This window comes from Colias philodice, chromosome 16, assembly GCF_061535455.1.
Source record: "Colias philodice isolate Cphi_HAF_F1 chromosome 16, ilColPhil1 Martin Lab GWU primary, whole genome shotgun sequence".
Classification (NCBI taxonomy): domain Eukaryota; kingdom Metazoa; phylum Arthropoda; class Insecta; order Lepidoptera; family Pieridae; genus Colias; species Colias philodice.
The window spans coordinates 2,566,151-2,583,350 of NC_143101.1; the positions used below are offsets into that span (position 1 = coordinate 2,566,151).

Sequence of the window (17,200 nt, forward strand, 5' to 3'; positions counted from 1 at the left end):
TACTGTGAGATCTTGAGATCAAATTGATGGAAGAGACAAAATAGTTGCGGAGACAAAGTTGCTCGTGCGCGCACTGTCTTACATTATGAGATAATAAATGTGAGATATTAATTATTAAGTAGCGTCAATAATAGTTTTTTCGCTTTTGTTTTATTTCAAAACTTTCAAACTCTCGTAAATATTATAATATGATCTTAAAATAATATAAGATCATATTATTAGATTATTATATAAATATACAATATGGGAAAAAATAAGCAACGGACAACGACTCTTCAATAATATATTTTATTACACTTTAAATTCACAGTTTTTATTAACTTTACAACGACATACAAATTATCTTTACAATAACGTAAATATTTGAACTTACATCGTTAACATAACATAAATAATATTTCCTTATAAATACCTTAACCTTAATTGGACTTCTTAAATTTACATTAGGTACTATGTACTACGCTAAGGGGACCTTTACGTGTTAAATTTTCTTAGTGGAGACGTTTTGGGATAACCATTGGGTTCATTACTATCTAAATCTTCTATTTTGGAATTTTGATTATTATCTATTAATTGCTGTGGCCTTTCATAATTATATGAGGTTTGAGGAGCGTTGTATGAAGATGGCCCATCATACAATGTATCAACTTTATTAATTCTATCGCCAAAGTTAGGGTGATTTACTGTATAATCTATATCAGTGCTGATGTCTTGTCTTTGATTTGGATTTCTGTAACCATTAACTGAGCCTTGAGGTACACCAAAATCATTTATGTTAAATCTATTTAAAAAGTTCTGCTGCTCATTTACATCATTTAGCTTAAATGCAACTGATGGAATGAATTGCAATGCTGCATTCGATTTATCGTTCGATTTTTCGTTATTTATTTGATTATTTTCATGGTCGTTATTATTTAATTGTGAAAATATATAATAGGATTGGTCTTTCTTATATGTTAATAATTTGTCACTTTCTATTGGATGAGGTAGTGTTCCTACAATGCTATCTTGCAACTGGGCTGTTATTCCATTTCCAGATTGAATTAAATTTTTCAATTCTTTAGTTTGTATACTGTTTTGTTCACTGGATGATTCCTGATTATTAGAATTTTGTTGGTATGAAAACGGTATCTGTTGTGATGGAATGATTTCAAAGTCATTATTTTGCTGTTTCAATTGATTGTTTGGTGAATTGTAATAATCTCGGGTGACTTCAGGAACAGGATGTTGATATAATTGACCACTGTATATGTTTTGATTTTGAGCGTTTTGTATATTGTTTCTGGAATCTTGAATTCGTGCAGCCTGTAGTTGATTTTGAATGAAAGGTTGTGAAGGTGTTGTTATTTGCTGTAGTTTTGGTTGTTGGAATCCTTGTTGCTGTTGTTGTCGGTTATTGGTGAATTGTGAAGATTCTTTATTTCTTGAAATAACTTGAGATTGTGGTGAAAGTTGTTGTATATTGTTATTTCTTATCGCATTATTATTCCTTACGAATTGTGATGATGTTAACTGTGATATTTTGTTAGAAATTCGTTGATCGTCGTTGTTTCTTAAATTGTTCGGTGGTGTATTTGTAGAAGATTGTATGTTCTGTTGTGCTATGTTGCTGTATTCTTTCGCAGCATTTAAAGAGTCAGCCAAAAACGAAAACACCAAATCCTGTGAATTTGAAAGATTAGAATTTTTAATTAATGATAATTTTCCAATAGGAATTGGCGAAGAACCAGAATTTGACGGTAAATTATTTGCATATACTAAATAATTACTACTTCCAGTATTAAGGATTTCTACATCGTCGGAAGTAGTTTGACTGTCATTCCTAAACAAATATTTTGCAATTCTTTCGGGTAATGTTATTTTTATTGAAACAGTCCTCTCAATGGTGTTAGTGGGCTCTTTATAGTAAGGTAAATTGGAAAATTTATTCGATGATACATAACTTTGAACGTTTTCTATAGGTGGTTGTAAGTCTGTTGAAGGACTTGCCACTAACTTTGCACTTTTCGTTTTAACAGAAGGAAATTCCGAAGTAAGTTCCTCTTTGCTACCGGTATATATTTGAGTTCCTAATATATTTTGGTTTATGCTATTCGATTGTCTATATTGAGATATTTGCTTTTTCGTGGACTGTGGCACATTAAAAGTATTTTTTATTATATTATTAATTGATGTGGCTACTTTTTCTTCTGTAGGCACATCAGTAAATTTTACGTTATTATTATTAGTATTAATTTGCGTCTGTTTTGTTACGCCTACGGTGGGCCTACGATTATTTTTATTACTAAATAATTCAAATGGTGGAGATGCAGACGAAGATGCTGCCGTTAATCGTGCATTTTTCTTTAATTGTAATTGTTGTGATTCAAATACTGGAGATAAATATTGTCGAGACAATTTTTCCGATTCAATAGGTGGAATATATGTGTTACTAAGTGAGGCATAAGTCGATGGTGATTCATAAAGAGATTCAGACGGCGTTGTTGCTATAGTTGCATCTGGTAGTGGTGTCAAATATATTCTGCTGGATAACGCAGGACGGAATGTGGTAGGTAAATCATAGCGTGAATTGTAATTAGGAGTAGTTGCAATGAGATTAGAAGTGGTAGGCTGATTGTAAAAGTACAAGTTATTTTTATCGGTAAGATCAAGACTATTTTGTGGAACATCATAAACATAAGGTTCAACCGATGATGACAACTTTTCTGACTTATTTTGGGGGATGGATTTATAAACGCGAGATTTGGGTGTAGTATACGAAGTATTTTCTACAATCAGCTTTGCATTTTTTGGTTTAAGGATCCATGTTTTAAATGTGATTCTAGATTTCGGACGCCCAGGTTTTTCACCGGGTAATATTGTTTTGAAAGCTATTGTTTTTGATATAATAGTTGGTGTGGCTTCTGTACTTACCAAGTTTTGTTTTGCCTCTGTTTTTGTTGAAACACCATTGTTGTTGTTAAAGCTTGGTGGTTGACTTATTTGTTGGGTGGCAGGAGGCTTTCCTTGATTCAATTTGTTAAATGAATAATCTTTTTGTTTTGTTTGTATATTGCCATTGAAGTTGAAGTTATATTGTCCTTGTAGAGTCTTTTGCGCTTGTAACTTCTGGAAATTTAGCTGTGGTGTTGGTTCCTTTTGTCCCTGTAGTAAGTAGCCGTTGCGGCCGTTTTGAATAGTATTTATTTTTGCGTTTTGAGTTCTTTGATAGTCAACATACTGTTTTGTTGGTGTATTCTGAATTGAGTTAAAGTTGGAAAAGTATTGTGGTGCAGCGGTAGATGCTGCAAAGTTTATATCGTTTGAGTTTTCTATACTCGATTGAATATTTCTGTATTGTGATTTATATGGTACATATATATTATTTTTATTATTATTTTGGTTGGGTATAATTGCTCCATTGGGATAAAGTTGTTCTGTGGGGGGTTTGTATTCCTGCATGACAACTAAATTATTTCGGAGGAAACCTGAGTTATATGGATTTCTCATAGGATGGGTAATCATTTTCTTAACGTCCTGTATTAACTGTGGTCCTAATTGAATTTTTCCAAAGCGTGGATTTTTGTTAATAAATTCTTGAGATTTTCCACAGTTGACATTCATCCACCAATCACAAACGAAAACGGCTTGATTAAATAATGTACCATTGGGACATAAAAATGATTGAAATCCATACGTAGCTCCTGCAGTACAAACTTTGAATACTTGACAGTTTGCTTCTTGGTCTGCATAATAACCTAAAAAAACATAATTAATGTTACATTTATTTAAATCAGAATATACGACATCAAAGGAGTTAGTTTATATATGAGCAATTAAAAAAGCATTAGTGTTATATATGAGCAAGATTAATAAATAAAGAATACATTATTAAATGAGTCCTGAAAAAAAAAGTATTTAATTGATCTAATTGGAAGTCTAGGCAATGTATCAGGTAAATTAAAACTAAATATATATCAAACCTGGTGCTTTTCCCGCGCAAGTGAAGGAGGTTCGAGGTATCGAGTTGAGGGTAGGATAGTCTCCGCCTGGCGATCCAGGCACTGCTAATTTGATGTTCCATGATTGGTCATGGTCACGTTGATTGAATTGTGACGTCACCCATGGGATGCAGCTTGCTGTAAAATAAAGAAAATGTATTATTTAAAGTTTTTGCTAAATGGTCTGGATTCGTGTTGTCTTGTAAAAAATACGACGTGAGAAGAGAATTATATACCTTTTTAAAAATAATGAAGCTAATATAGTAAAATTTTTCTTAATTGTAAAATTCTAAATAATTTTTGGGTATTTTGGCGCTTTATTTTCACCCTTAATATTCTATCGAAATTGGTATTGATAACTATTTTTTCCACTCTTGCATAAATAACCGTCATAGCCATAGGAAGCAAAAAAAAATGTATTTCTAAATATTATATTTTTCTTGTATCGTTATTAGTTTCTCACAAAATCAATAAGAGTAGTGACAAATATAATACATAACATACGAATTAACGTGAGAAAACTTATCTATTATAGATATGCCCATACAGAACTCGATTCGTGTGAAATAACTAAGTAGCTATACCTAAGTAACCACGCACAATGACATCGTACATTTTTGATACTACAATGAGCAAGGATAGAAACAATGACTCGAACGACATAAACTTTCTTACAATTAAAACTATATTTTCCTGAACAATAATATTATGTTGCAAACTGTACTAGAGGACAATTCTCACAGTTTTTGTTACGTTGACAGAAACTTGGTAGAAAAAGCGTGTCAATGCAACCGACAACTCGTAGAATTTAAAGACATTCGGAAAATTGAACTAATTGTTTGAATTATTATTCAACGATAAATGCCTATCCTTAACTCAAGAACCAAATTAAGTTTCCTGTTGCATGTAGTTTGCATCCTAACTATATCATGTTTCGGCCTATGTTATCTTAAAACTGATTTTAATAAAACGTAAGTCTACTTTGGTCTGCACCATTGATTTCATTATTAAAGTTATTGACGCTTATTTTTCTGAGAAATAATATGAAGATAAATACATAATATTTGAACAATCTTGTTTATTTTATTCCTAATTTAATAATATTATTCCTCTCCTTTTTCAGGAAGCATAGTGCCAATTCTCATCTGTGCAGCAATTCATTAATAATCAAAATGTCTTCAAGATATTTAAAAACTTTAATTTAATAACTTTATTTTGTACGGGCGTTTTACAGTCATTTATAAACGCAAAAAAAGAATTTCCAAATGTGGTGCTAAGCACAAACTGCTCGATCAAATCTGCAATTTTTTCCAAAGTTAATTAATAATAATATACCTAATAAGTATAATGAAAGAACAGTGTCACAAATATTTCTAAAATTATTTTTTACCTTTATAATAACCATAAGATGTTACAGTAATGTAAATTCTCACGCAAAACGAAACGAAGTAGAATAAGCAAGAATCTTGAAATTCCTTTTTAAAATTCTAACAAGAAAGGTAGAAAAGATGCGATTTTTATTATTTAAATTCTAACCAAAAGTTCTGTCTACGAACTGGCTAACTTGTTGAATTAAAATAAACGTAGGTAACAGATAAGAAATACACTTAAAGTAAAAACAATATCAGGTTCTATATTCTATTTTGTTTAAGGAAAGAGCATTCAACTTCTATCGATGTATTATATTTTTTGATTTATCAAATATAAATAAACTAATTTAAGAACATAATTTATAACACTTTAAGCCATAAATTCTATTTGCGGTTTAGTTTTATTTATATCTTTGTAAATAGCACGCACCTACTAAAATCATTTGCTTAAAAACAAATATTTATGGTCTATATTATCTAATCTGTGGTCATTTCCCGCCTTCGAGTGATGCAATGTAAACGAGCCTCTATATAACTGTCACATGAATTATTTTTATAGATATCTTTTGGATATCTTACCTTATATTACCATATTTCATAGTAAACGTATAGGCAGTGTCATTTTGAATGAAATGTTGATAAATAAGGCAAAGTAGGCTATAGAAATTAGATGTGATGACATATATTGTACTAGCTTTCCGCCCGCGGCTTCGCCCGCGTTTTTAAAGAAAAACCCGTTCCCGTAGAATTTCCGGGATAAAACCTATTCTATGTCCTTTCTCGGGTATCAAAATATCTCTATACCAAATTTCATGCAAATTGGTTCAGTAGTTAAGGCGTGATTGAGTAACAGACAGACAGACAGAGTTACTTTCGCATTTATAATATTAGTATGGATTATGCATTTTATGTCTTAGTGAACATAAGTTAGGTAGGTACCTATGCCTATTCAATAGCTTTCACAATTTCGTGATAGATTTCATTGTCTATGGTAAGTTCGTAATTGATTATTATTAACTAGCTGTGCACCGAGGTTTTACCCGCAGTGCTCTTAGCGAGATGGTATATAGCCTATACCCTTCCTCGATAAATGGGCTATCTAACACCGAAATTTTTTTTCCAAACGGACCAGTAGTTCCTGAGATTAGCGCGTTCAAACAAAGACACTCTTCAGCTTAAGCCTTTATAATATTAATACATAGTATTTAGTATAGATTAACTCTAAACATCAACTGCGTTTGATTATTTGATTTTATTTCTTTTGCAATTTTTTTTTGAGACTGTCTGAAGTCTAAACCATGTATGAACTGTTGATTTTGAATATTAACAAAAGAAAAAGACAACGAAACTGTGAACCTGTAGGTACTGTATTAAAAAAAATGGATAATGTAGAGATAGTTTGTTTTGTTTGTGGGCGGGTCGTTTGTCCGAACTAAGGATCACATTAGATGAAAATATTAATTTAATCGAATCAAAAGAATATCTTATTATATCCGTCTATTTCTAATGTAAAATTAATAGCTTATTATCATCGGTACATAGTATAAAACAAAGTTGCTTTCTCTGTCCCTATGTCCCTATGTATGCTTAAATCTTTAAAACTGAGCAATGGATTTTGATGCGGTTTTTTTAATAGAACGAGTGATTCAAGAGGAAGGTTTTAGTATATAATTTATTGGGTTTTAGACAAAGCGGGCGAAGACGCGGGCGGTAAGCTAGTGAGTCTATAAGTTTTGGCTAACCTCCGAAAAGTTGGACTGATTCTAATAAAGCTTTTACGTTTATAGTTATCCATATCGATCGAATTCAGTAGATAATATTTTATAATAACACAGGCAGCTTATGTTAAGAGGAACTTTTAGTAAAACAAATTACAATCAATATGTTATTTTAGTAAGTATTTGCATGAATATTAATTTCAGATAGTAACGAATTAAAATAAAGCGTCGATAATTAATTTTTTAATTGAAGATGTAAACAATTTAATAACTGTGTACATAATATTATTTGTAAATCCTTAATTTGAGCTGATAAAATTAATTAAAATCGAATAAAATTGTACCCTGAACGCTCTACATATTCCTTCAAGAATACCCAACCGACATAATATAACGCTTTTCTTACCGATGTTTCGATAAAACAACAAACTTACCAAAAATAATAAACTTCCACATATTATAATCACGTGTATCACAATGTCACAGTCACTCGATCAAGCGACATATCAACGTATGCGCGTAAACAAATGCTTGTCTTGTCGCCTATGGTAATGCGCCCTACCATGAGAAGGTAGTGTCATTTGTTTTGCAATCATTGATTTTGATCGATTTTAAGTCTTATGAGATTAAGTTAAGGTTGAATAGGCATGTTCGATTATTAAGCTTATATGTATCTAATATTTTAAAGTTGAAGAGTTTGTTTGTTTGGTTAAACGAGCTAATCTCAGGAACCTAGTCTACTAGTTATCGAAAAATGCCATAGGCTATATATCACTATAATACATATATCATCACGCTAAGACCAACAGGAGCGCCGCAATGCGGGTAAAACCGTGGGCACAGCTAGTTGATTTATAAAGATGTAAACAACAGATTTTTGATACAGAATCAATGGATATTGTGCTAGATGTTCATCTTTATCCCAGCAAGATGAATTAGAACAGATTTTGGAAATTTAGACTCGGTAAAAATAAGTAAAATAAATAAATAAATAAAAAGCCCGTTTATTTCCAATCCACAAGTTGATACAGATAGTTTACATATACTTAAAGCTATTTTCAATATAAAAACAAATTACACTATTTCTTAGCTTAAAATTTAATTACTAATACTTAATTAATTTATTTTTTTCTATTTTTTTTTTCATTTTAGATGTAACATTCTATCACAGCTTGCTTATCTATCAGAACCATTGATCGGAACCCCTTCTCGGGTATAGGCCTCCTCCAACCTTTTCCAGGTATCTCTGTCCATTGCCTTTGATCTCCAGTCGTTTCCTGCTATATTTTTTATATCTTCTATCCACCTTTTTTTAGGGCGTCCTACATTTCTTTTTCCCTTCGGCCCTTTCCATATAGTTGTCTCCAGTGTCCATCTTTTGTCCGTGCATCTTGCTATATGTCCCGCCCATTGCCATTTCTGTTTTAGTGCAAATTGTAAAGCGTCAATGATTTTCGTCTTTCGTCTTATTTTTTCACTTTTTACTTTTTAAACTAAACTACGGTAAAAATAAGTAGGTAAGTGAAATTCCGTTACCTCTAGTACTCTACTAAAGCTATGCGGGCAGATGCATTGTATTGTTTAATATTATAACTCTTTTCTTTACAGGTGTGCGTGTATTTTTTGTTTGAAATCTTTCAGGAGGAGCTTGAAGTCAAGGCTTCGAGCTCATCAACGAGAAAATACTTAATATTATAAAGCTAAAGAGTTTGTTTGTTTGTTTATTTGAACGCGCTAATCTCAGGAACTACGTATCCGATTTGTAAAATTATTTCGGTGTTAGATAACCCATTTATCGAGGAAGACTATATAACATCACGCTAAAACTAACAGGAACGGAGCACTTCGGGTAAAACCACGGGGCACAGCTAGTAAACTAATAAAGTTGTATTAACTTGTCAATTTAAAAACTACTATATAGTAAAGTTTAGTTACTGTCTTAAATAATTTTCTTTGTCTTTCGATTAAGGGTTCGACGAACGATTCTTATTTTTGTCAGTTGAATTATATTAATCGTTATAGTGCTTGAATAAACAAAAACTATGAATTATTTCTTCCGTCTAGTTTTAAATATCACTGAGGTTAAGCCATTGTCTATGTGTGATGGAAATTGGCATGCCATCGAGTCGATGTGCCGTCATTTCTTATTAGCAGTCCATTCTCAATCGTTTCCTGTTAATTGAGTTTTTCCCACAAATGCACTTTCCATTTCTTTAGCCTTTGTTCAATAACCTATGCAGTTTTTTTACAGTCCTCATATGAAGTAAACAGTCCTAATCGTATAGGATAAATGTAATAAAATTAAAACACTAAAATTTCTAAATAGATACATCTTGATATTCTTAATAGTGCTATGTGTTCACCTTTTAACAATCATTCCAAAGAACGTTGAATACGACAGCACATGTAACTGTTATAATTTGCTTTTAAACCGACTTAAAAAAAGTTGGAGACTCAAATTGAATAGAGCAGTGGCTTTGTGCTTAGATTTCAGACTTCAGTCAAAAGTCGGAGGTTAGAGACCCATCAACGCATCAATCAGTGAAAGAAAACAGCGTCAGAAAACCGCGATGTCCAAGTATTAAAAGTTCGACGACAAATGACATCTGCCAACCCGAACTTACCCAGCGTGTTGGATGACCTGTGCTCTCAAGAAAGAGCTGTGTCCCTATTAGAAGAAATTAAGGCTTATAAAAGCATTCCTTAATTTTCAATACATTAGGTAAGATATGCATTTCAATTGCACATAATTAAAGAGCTTTTAAGACTGGAAAAGTAACATAAAACATATACCACTTTAGCAAACGACGCAGTTCATTACGACTAACTTATGGCATCATCGCAAGAAATAAACGAAGCAATCATTGCACAAATATAAAAATGAACAGATAATTACCGTAATCTGGTACAAGAAGTCGTGTTTACAAATTAATAAAAGCACTAATCATGAGAATTGTGACACTCATTAGAGCTATAGCAACACTATTGCAGTTCAGTAAAATTATACATGCGTAGTCTTATCGGTTTTCGTAATTGCCATGTGAATATTGTATTGTTGATCAATTATTAGCGAAGATTATCCCAGGGTGTAAGTTTATATTCATTTTTACATACGCAGTGCGTAATGGTTATATTAGAAATTAGAATGCTATTTCAAAAATAGGTAGGCCTACCTAAGTTGAAAGACTACTGCAACATCCTACTTCAAAAACTTAGAAACAGGATCATATTTTTATTAAGTAGGTAAGTATGTATTAACTATTGTCCTTACAGTTAAGAAAACTTCAGAAACTAAATATTATAATCTAATCGGTCCAGGAGTTTCTGAGTTTACCGCGTTCAATCAAAAAAACAAATTTCATCTTTAGATTATATTTTATTGGATAATAACATCGTTGAAGATTAAACTTAAATATTGACATGCGTAATCCAAGTAATGCACTTATAAATGATTTTGTCTTTTTATTGAATAAATGAATCGTGGGAACTTTTCCATTGAAAACTATCCGTCACAATTTATTTAATGAACATCGTGGGATAATAAATATAGCGAAAAACTACAATTTTGTAAATTAAATGCATTTTAAAGCCTCGTTACTACATAGGTAAAGAGGAATTATACATATAGGTATCTAATGCTTAAAGTCCCCCGTTCCCGTAATAATAAGTGTTTTTTATTGATGGAATTTAAACAAAGTCTTTGACACAAATTTTGCTTATTAGGTAATAATGGTCTATATGCGGGAGGAATTTAAAACAAAGAAAGAAAAACATTTTCTTTACATTTAACTTGCTTACAGACTTAAATTGCTTACATTATATTTAACTTGCTTACTTACTATTTAAAATATTTTTTTTTCTGAAGTTTATCCCATTCTTTTGGTATAGATTCCTTCTATCGGTTCGCTTTATAGTTAACGTGTAATTCAAATTTAAACTCTTAAAAAACCTATTTAATATGCTAAAATTGTAAAAAAGTTTTAAATAATGATTCTCAAGCTATCTGTGATGCAATCGAAGAATGAGTCCATACGATAATTTGGTTATATTGTAGTAGGCTAAAGGTCCCATAAATCGACTCACCTATAAGGGATTAGTAACCTAGATTCTTATGATAATTCTCGTAATAATTATATAATGAAAAATGTTTAACATATTACGTGATGAACATTTATTAAATGATTTATTTTGATTCAATATTGACTCAAAGAAAATAATATGTAAATTGACGGTTGTAGAGAAAGATCAAAGGAATAATTTATCTAATTTAATGTGGTTTTTCTTTTTTTATGAGATAATAATAATAATATAAACGGATATTAAATGATATAGAAGTTATACGTACTCTGTTCACAATGTATTTAGTAAAACACAAAATATTGTTTAAACAATTTATTTCGATTTTTACAAATATGAATAGAAAAATATTAACTAGATTAAAATGGCTCAGTGTAATAAATATAGTACATACTTATATTTTAACAATGAAACCTCATTTATTATCAACCCTGCTCCACAAAATATATGTGGTTAACTAATATAAAGTTATTTTGTAAAATCCAATTTGCACCTCAGAAGCACTTGTAGGTATAAAAGTAAAAGAAAATAATACAAATGTAAAGAAAGAGGTCGAGTTTTAATGAATTCCTAGAATTACAAGCGTTACATACATGACTATTACATACTGTTTAGAATCTACTCAGAGTGAATAATTTGCAAAGGACTAAGCTACTTTCAATGTTTCTATCACAATTGCTGCACAATAATAAACAATTTTCATATTTAAATATGAAATAGTGCAAAATCACTCAATCGTTTGATATAGGTTGAATATTACACCAATGAACAGTTTCAGTTAGACTAAAGCCGAGTTTCACGTACATATTCCTAGCACTTTGATTGCCAACAACGCAAAACGCCACGACCTGTTTGCCTTCTTCTCTCAATCTATTTGACATTAGCTTCAGTACCATTTCACCATAACCCTTTCTTCTGTGTTGTTCTAATGTATAGAGGTGTCCAAGTGCGCCCATTTCCTTGACAAAACACCAGGCTATAAGTTCGTTGTTATTGAACAGTCCATAACCAAGTTTGGCTTTTATTAGCAGCTCGAAGTACCACACCGAAGATGGGTAGCGATGCGGCCAAACATCGTCTACTAGTTTAACGTACTCCATAGGTAACAACTTGAATGTAAACCCTGGTGGTAATCTGAAAATTGAAATAATAAGTAATTAATATAGTTTACAATTAAAAACACGCTTGTATAAGATAATTAGCAGATTGAAGTTTGATGCGTTTGAAGCGATACTATTGGTTATTTATAAACACATTGCTCGCTATACATCCTCGCACATTACGGGTGGGTAAAAATTAAAATTAATATGCAAGTTAAAAAAGAATCTTTTTATCTATGAATTAATTGCATGCATACATCCTAAATTTCACTTTCACCTTGGCTTTGACTTTTCTTAGAATTATTTTCAGATATCCTTCATAATATCACAATATAGATAAATAATGTAATTTTAATTTTATTGCCTTATAATAATTATGCACTTTATTTAATGATTAAATGTTTTATAAGTAACAATGCAATTTATTTAGTGATAATATAATGGCATCGACCTTGCTAGACTTAAATAATACCCTGATATGATATCAAAGTTATATCAATAGTATTTAAAACTGTACTTAAGTAGCAAAATAATTTGAAGGTACATTGTTCCAAAATATTGCCAAAGAATATGTCTCTACAGATAGTTTCCGTCTATCAATAAATTTTTATAAAATATCATAATACTAGATGATATGTTGGTTTTAATTAAAAAGGTAATAATTCCAAATGAAATAGCGTGAAGCCATAAAATACAGCTTTCATTCACCCACACAGCTATTTGTTCTAATTTCGTAAATCGTGGTAAAACGTTACATAGGTAACATAACAGGGTCAAATTTTATCAGGTTAATTATATTAATGTACTAGCGGTCCGCCCCGGCTTCGCCCGTGGTACATGTTTACGTTTTCTCTACATAAGAACCATCCTCGTACTTCAAGGAATATAATAAAAAAAGAATTATCGAAATCGATTCAGCCGTTCTCGAGTTATGCGCTTACCAACACATTTTGCGATTCATTTTTATATATAAGAATTCCTACACATTATTTTTTATAGTACAAGTATAGGTGATCCCGGGACCCTATGGGAGTATAAATTTGGCGTAAATGCATATTTTCATAATTCCATGTTTATGTATTACTAGCCGTGCTCCGCGGTTTTACCCTCATTGCTCCGTTCTTAGCGTGATGATATATAGCCTATAGCTTTCCTCGATAAATGGGCTATCTAACACCGAAAGAATATTTCAAATCGGACCAGTAGTTCCTGAGATTAGCGCGTTCAAACAAACAAACAAACTCTTCAGATGTATAATATATGAGTATAGATTTCAATATAATTTCCAGTGTGGGAAAGTGATGGCACTATATAGCGCTATCATTTTTCAACACTGCCATAACTTTGTACACTTATGAAGGACCGGCGGCAATACAATAATGTCACGAGTTAATATTATAAAAAAAAGTGTGTGCGTGTAACCTTTACGCGCGATTGAAGTAAAACTTCTTTGGCGTTGACGACATATATCACTGAAATGATTAAATATTAACTTAAATAAATAAATATTATATTATAATTTAATTATATTTATTATTCATGTGCTTTACAAAGATTATTTAAATGTTATATTAATATTATTCATTCGAAACAGGTAATTGAATGTCATAATAATTTCTTACGTACGAAATTATAGGTTTGTGGTAACTATAATGTGAAACATAAATTTTACTCTCTAAATTTGCTACTTTTCTTGAAAATACAGCATCTATCGTTGTACCGAAACGCGTTGTTGAATGAAGTCGAGAAGTATTCATAGATAAATCAAATTTTTCTTCTAAAAAATCAATTAACGGCTGAGATTCCTGAGAGCGAAAATTAACATTAAAATCTCCAGTTAGAATCATCGGTAATTCATGATAATTACTATTTAAAAGTCGAGAACCTTCAATTGTGAAGTGAAGTAATTGCTGATGAATAAATTTTATGATATTTGTCAGGCTAGTATTTGTAGAAATATAAATAACAACGATAATCACAGGTTGGTCATTCGTATTAACACATCGAACCAAGGCGATGTCACCAATTTGTGAAACCTCATCGGAAATTTGTGATAATATCGTTTGTGAAATATTTTGAATTGGTGTTACATTGTTCAGTGTATCTGTAGATGAATGATATACAGCTACTCCACCAGCAGTTGAGTTGGGTCGTTTGTATTGGGTAACGCAATAAAAATTTTCAATAAGAATTTGTTCGTCATTTTTCATCCAAGTTTCGGAAAATAACAGCAATGTGGACCTTTTTAATACTTTATCATTCAGATCAGAAACATGAGCACGTAAACTTTGGCAGTTGAAGGAAAATAGTGTAATGTTACTCTCATTTACAAGGTTATATAATTCTTCCTGTTGTGTTATTAGGCGAGAATTTGAAAGTCTTTCAAATTCACACTGTAAATCAACTATTCCCCCTGGACGCTTTCTTCCATGATAAAATTTGTTGTCATCGGTGTTTGAGACAATGAACAATCCATTTATATCAGTTACTCGTGATAATGCTACATATAACAGCTGCTGACTGTGACTTTTATTGTATTCATAAACGATTTGATCAAAAGTACCACCTTGAGACTTATGTATTGTAAGCGCACAAGCAGATACTAATGGAAAGTGATTTCTCTTTGCAAATATTGTCTTATTTCTATTCATTGGTACAGATGACGATCTTCATAAAATTGGGACTGCTGTTCTACTAATGTTTAGAGTTTGAATATGATGGGCAGCTTTTTTCCTAATTTTCTCTCCTATCTTACCAGGAAACTCAAGCCATAAGCGTATGATGTTATCACTGTCATCACGTTCAATATACACTAACTTTCCAACACAACCGTTGGCTAAGCCATCAGATACATCAATATTGGTTGTAATAATGTAAAATTTGTTAAGAACTAATATGATTTCATAAGGCGATCCTCCTGTATCAATAACTGAAATCATTTTATGAAATTGTTGGCGTACATATGCTTCTTGTTCAACTGAATGACAACCTATATACATATCTGTTGCTATGGATACTACTTTGTCTTCAGCAATATTTAAAATAGATTGATTATAATCCGCAACATGTTTATTTTTATTTTTAATTTACTTATTTTAAAAGTAATAAATAAACAAGTATATTTAGAGATTTTCAAAAAATTTTGCAATTTAAAATAATGTTTTTAAAACTGTTGAATTTTTCATTCACTTTGCTATTCACAATTGATCCGTTTGAAAATTTGAAAATAAATAATCCTAATTGATTATGATATTTGCCACTAGCTGGCGTATAAGTCAAGAAGCGTGTAGTATATGACATATACTTACAACCAATCAGAATTATTATTTTTAAATGGCGGAAACTACACAGACTATAGTAAGCGTTACTTCCGTCAGAAAAAAAATCTGAGTTACTCCCTAGTCGCGCCTAAAGAAGTTTTACTTCAAAAAAAATCAGATGTTTTGCGCGAAGTGACAGTAGTACCCACCTCAACGCTTCGCTTATGAGGCGTGCAATATTAGGAAATTATTAATATTCTTAAATACTTACGTGATATCATAGATTGGTGCATTGTTTTCTAAATAAAAAGTTTCGGTTGATGTAATACTGGTAAATTCAAAATTTTTTTCACTCTGTATTGCGAACAAGACATTTTTTATGTGTTGTGGTGCAAATGGTATTTCCAAAGATTGTTTCCAGTTTATGATTTTTGTTTCTTTAAGAGCTTTTATAAGCTCGCTCGTATCGTCTTTAGGGGATTGAATAATAACTTCGTTGAATTCGGCCTGTAATATAAATTATACTAATATTATAAATGCGAAAGTTTGTGAGTACGTATGGATGTTTGTTACTCTTTCACGCAAATACTACTGAACTGACTACAATGAAATTTGGCACCCACATAGAGGGTAACTTGGATTCAAACAGATTTTATCTCAGAAATCCCACAGGAACGGGAGCAATGTGAGCGTAGAACCGAGGGGTCCTGGGTTCGATTCCCGGTGGAGACGAAGAAAAAAATATCTCGGTCTGGCGGGACACAGAAGGCTGATCACATACTTGGCCCTAAAGAAATTCTATCAGTGACTTTACTTTTAAGCCCGTAAGTTGTACGCCTAATAATACTTTGAAATAAAATAACTGCGCCTACATGTAAATAGACAACAATACTTTGGTAAGCAATTTGGCTCTTTCAATTGATCAGGCGCAGGAGGTTTAACCTTGATCTAGTTATTTGACAAGTTGCGAAAGTTGCGAAGAATCTATTTCCATCAGAATCATTTTATATCAGCAAAAATTTAAAACGCTACGAAACCAGCAATGAAATCTACATAATCAATCCATAAAAAATTAGAATGAAGAAACCACAAACATAATAATATCAGATTTATTACTCACTTTTTTGTTAATGCCTACAAAGCCATTCGACAAATCACCGTAAGGACAGTACACTTTAAATCCATATTCGACGCCGTTTTTAAGAATGCATAGTTCAATATCAAGAGTAGTATACCCAGATATTCCTCGAGGCCATATTTTTCTAAACTCGTGCATGAGATCTCCCCACCTTTTCACAGGCAAAAATATTAGCGGGTCTTCGTACATGGCAACAAGCAGAATACAAGAAATATTTAAAATATCACAGTCTGTACGCGTCCACGGCCGGTCAATGCACACTGCATTACTGTTTTCCTTCTGGTGTATCAAGCTTGACAAGATAAATGAATCATCAGTTGTTTGAATTACGTGCTGAATAACTGTTGTTATCATTAAAGTAGGTGGATTTATAAATATAAAAAGCTATATTACAAAAGACAAAGAGTATATTTTTAACTAATTTACAAAGGCTATTTCGTTATTTAATATGTATATTGATTTATTGCAGGATTGCACTTTATTGCGATTCAATGTCATAAATCATAGATAAAATTTCAAACGAAGCTTAATTTACCTAGTTGTGTTTAAAATAACGA

The 17,200-nt window shown here is 31.5% G+C and overlaps 2 protein-coding genes across 3 annotated transcripts; both read right to left on the minus strand.

Annotated features, from left to right (window-relative positions):
• Nucleotides 1-274: 274 nt before the first annotated feature.
• LOC149481489 (uncharacterized) lies at nucleotides 275-7,602 on the minus strand. Of its 2 annotated transcripts, XM_089704696.1 has the most exons (4): nucleotides 7,503-7,602; nucleotides 3,963-4,118; nucleotides 2,914-3,737; nucleotides 275-1,662 (listed from the first exon to the last, which is right to left on the minus strand). In XM_089704696.1, the coding sequence occupies exons 1-4, from the start codon at nucleotides 7,522-7,524 to the stop codon at nucleotides 475-477; spliced, it is 2,190 nt and encodes a 729-aa protein (XP_089560822.1). In that variant the 5' UTR covers nucleotides 7,525-7,602; the 3' UTR covers nucleotides 275-474. The 2 variants fall into 2 exon arrangements, with proteins under 2 accessions (XP_089560822.1, XP_089560820.1); XM_089704694.1 differs by having other exon boundaries at nucleotides 275-3,737.
• Nucleotides 7,603-11,483: 3,881 nt separating this feature from the next.
• LOC149481490 (uncharacterized) lies at nucleotides 11,484-16,925 on the minus strand. The gene is made up of 3 exons (XM_089704679.1): nucleotides 16,626-16,925; nucleotides 15,777-16,012; nucleotides 11,484-12,279 (listed from the first exon to the last, which is right to left on the minus strand). Exons 1-3 carry the CDS (start codon nucleotides 16,830-16,832, stop codon nucleotides 11,877-11,879), a joined length of 846 nt encoding a protein of 281 aa, XP_089560805.1. The 5' UTR covers nucleotides 16,833-16,925; the 3' UTR covers nucleotides 11,484-11,876.
• Between the last annotated feature and the right edge of the window lie 275 nt (nucleotides 16,926-17,200).

Bases quoted from the DNA above. Each gene is read 5' to 3' on its own strand.
- LOC149481489 (XM_089704694.1), bottom strand. From the start codon at position 7,524: ATGTGGAAGTTTATTATTTTTG. The intron at 4,119-7,502 runs GTAAGTTTGTTG...TTTATTTTACAG, and splicing joins GTGGAAGTTTATTATTTTTG to CAAGCTGCATCCCATGGGTG. The intron at 3,738-3,962 runs GTTTGATATATA...ATGTTTTTTTAG, and splicing joins TTGCGCGGGAAAAGCACCAG to GTTATTATGCAGACCAAGAA.
- LOC149481490 (XM_089704679.1), bottom strand. From the start codon at position 16,832: ATGTACGAAGACCCGCTAATATTTTTGCCTGTGAAAAGGTGGGGAGAT. The intron at 16,013-16,625 runs GTGAGTAATAAA...TTTATATTACAG, and splicing joins TTGTAGGCATTAACAAAAAA to GCCGAATTCAACGAAGTTAT. The intron at 12,280-15,776 runs GTAAGTATTTAA...TTCAATTTTCAG, and splicing joins GCACCAATCTATGATATCAC to ATTACCACCAGGGTTTACAT.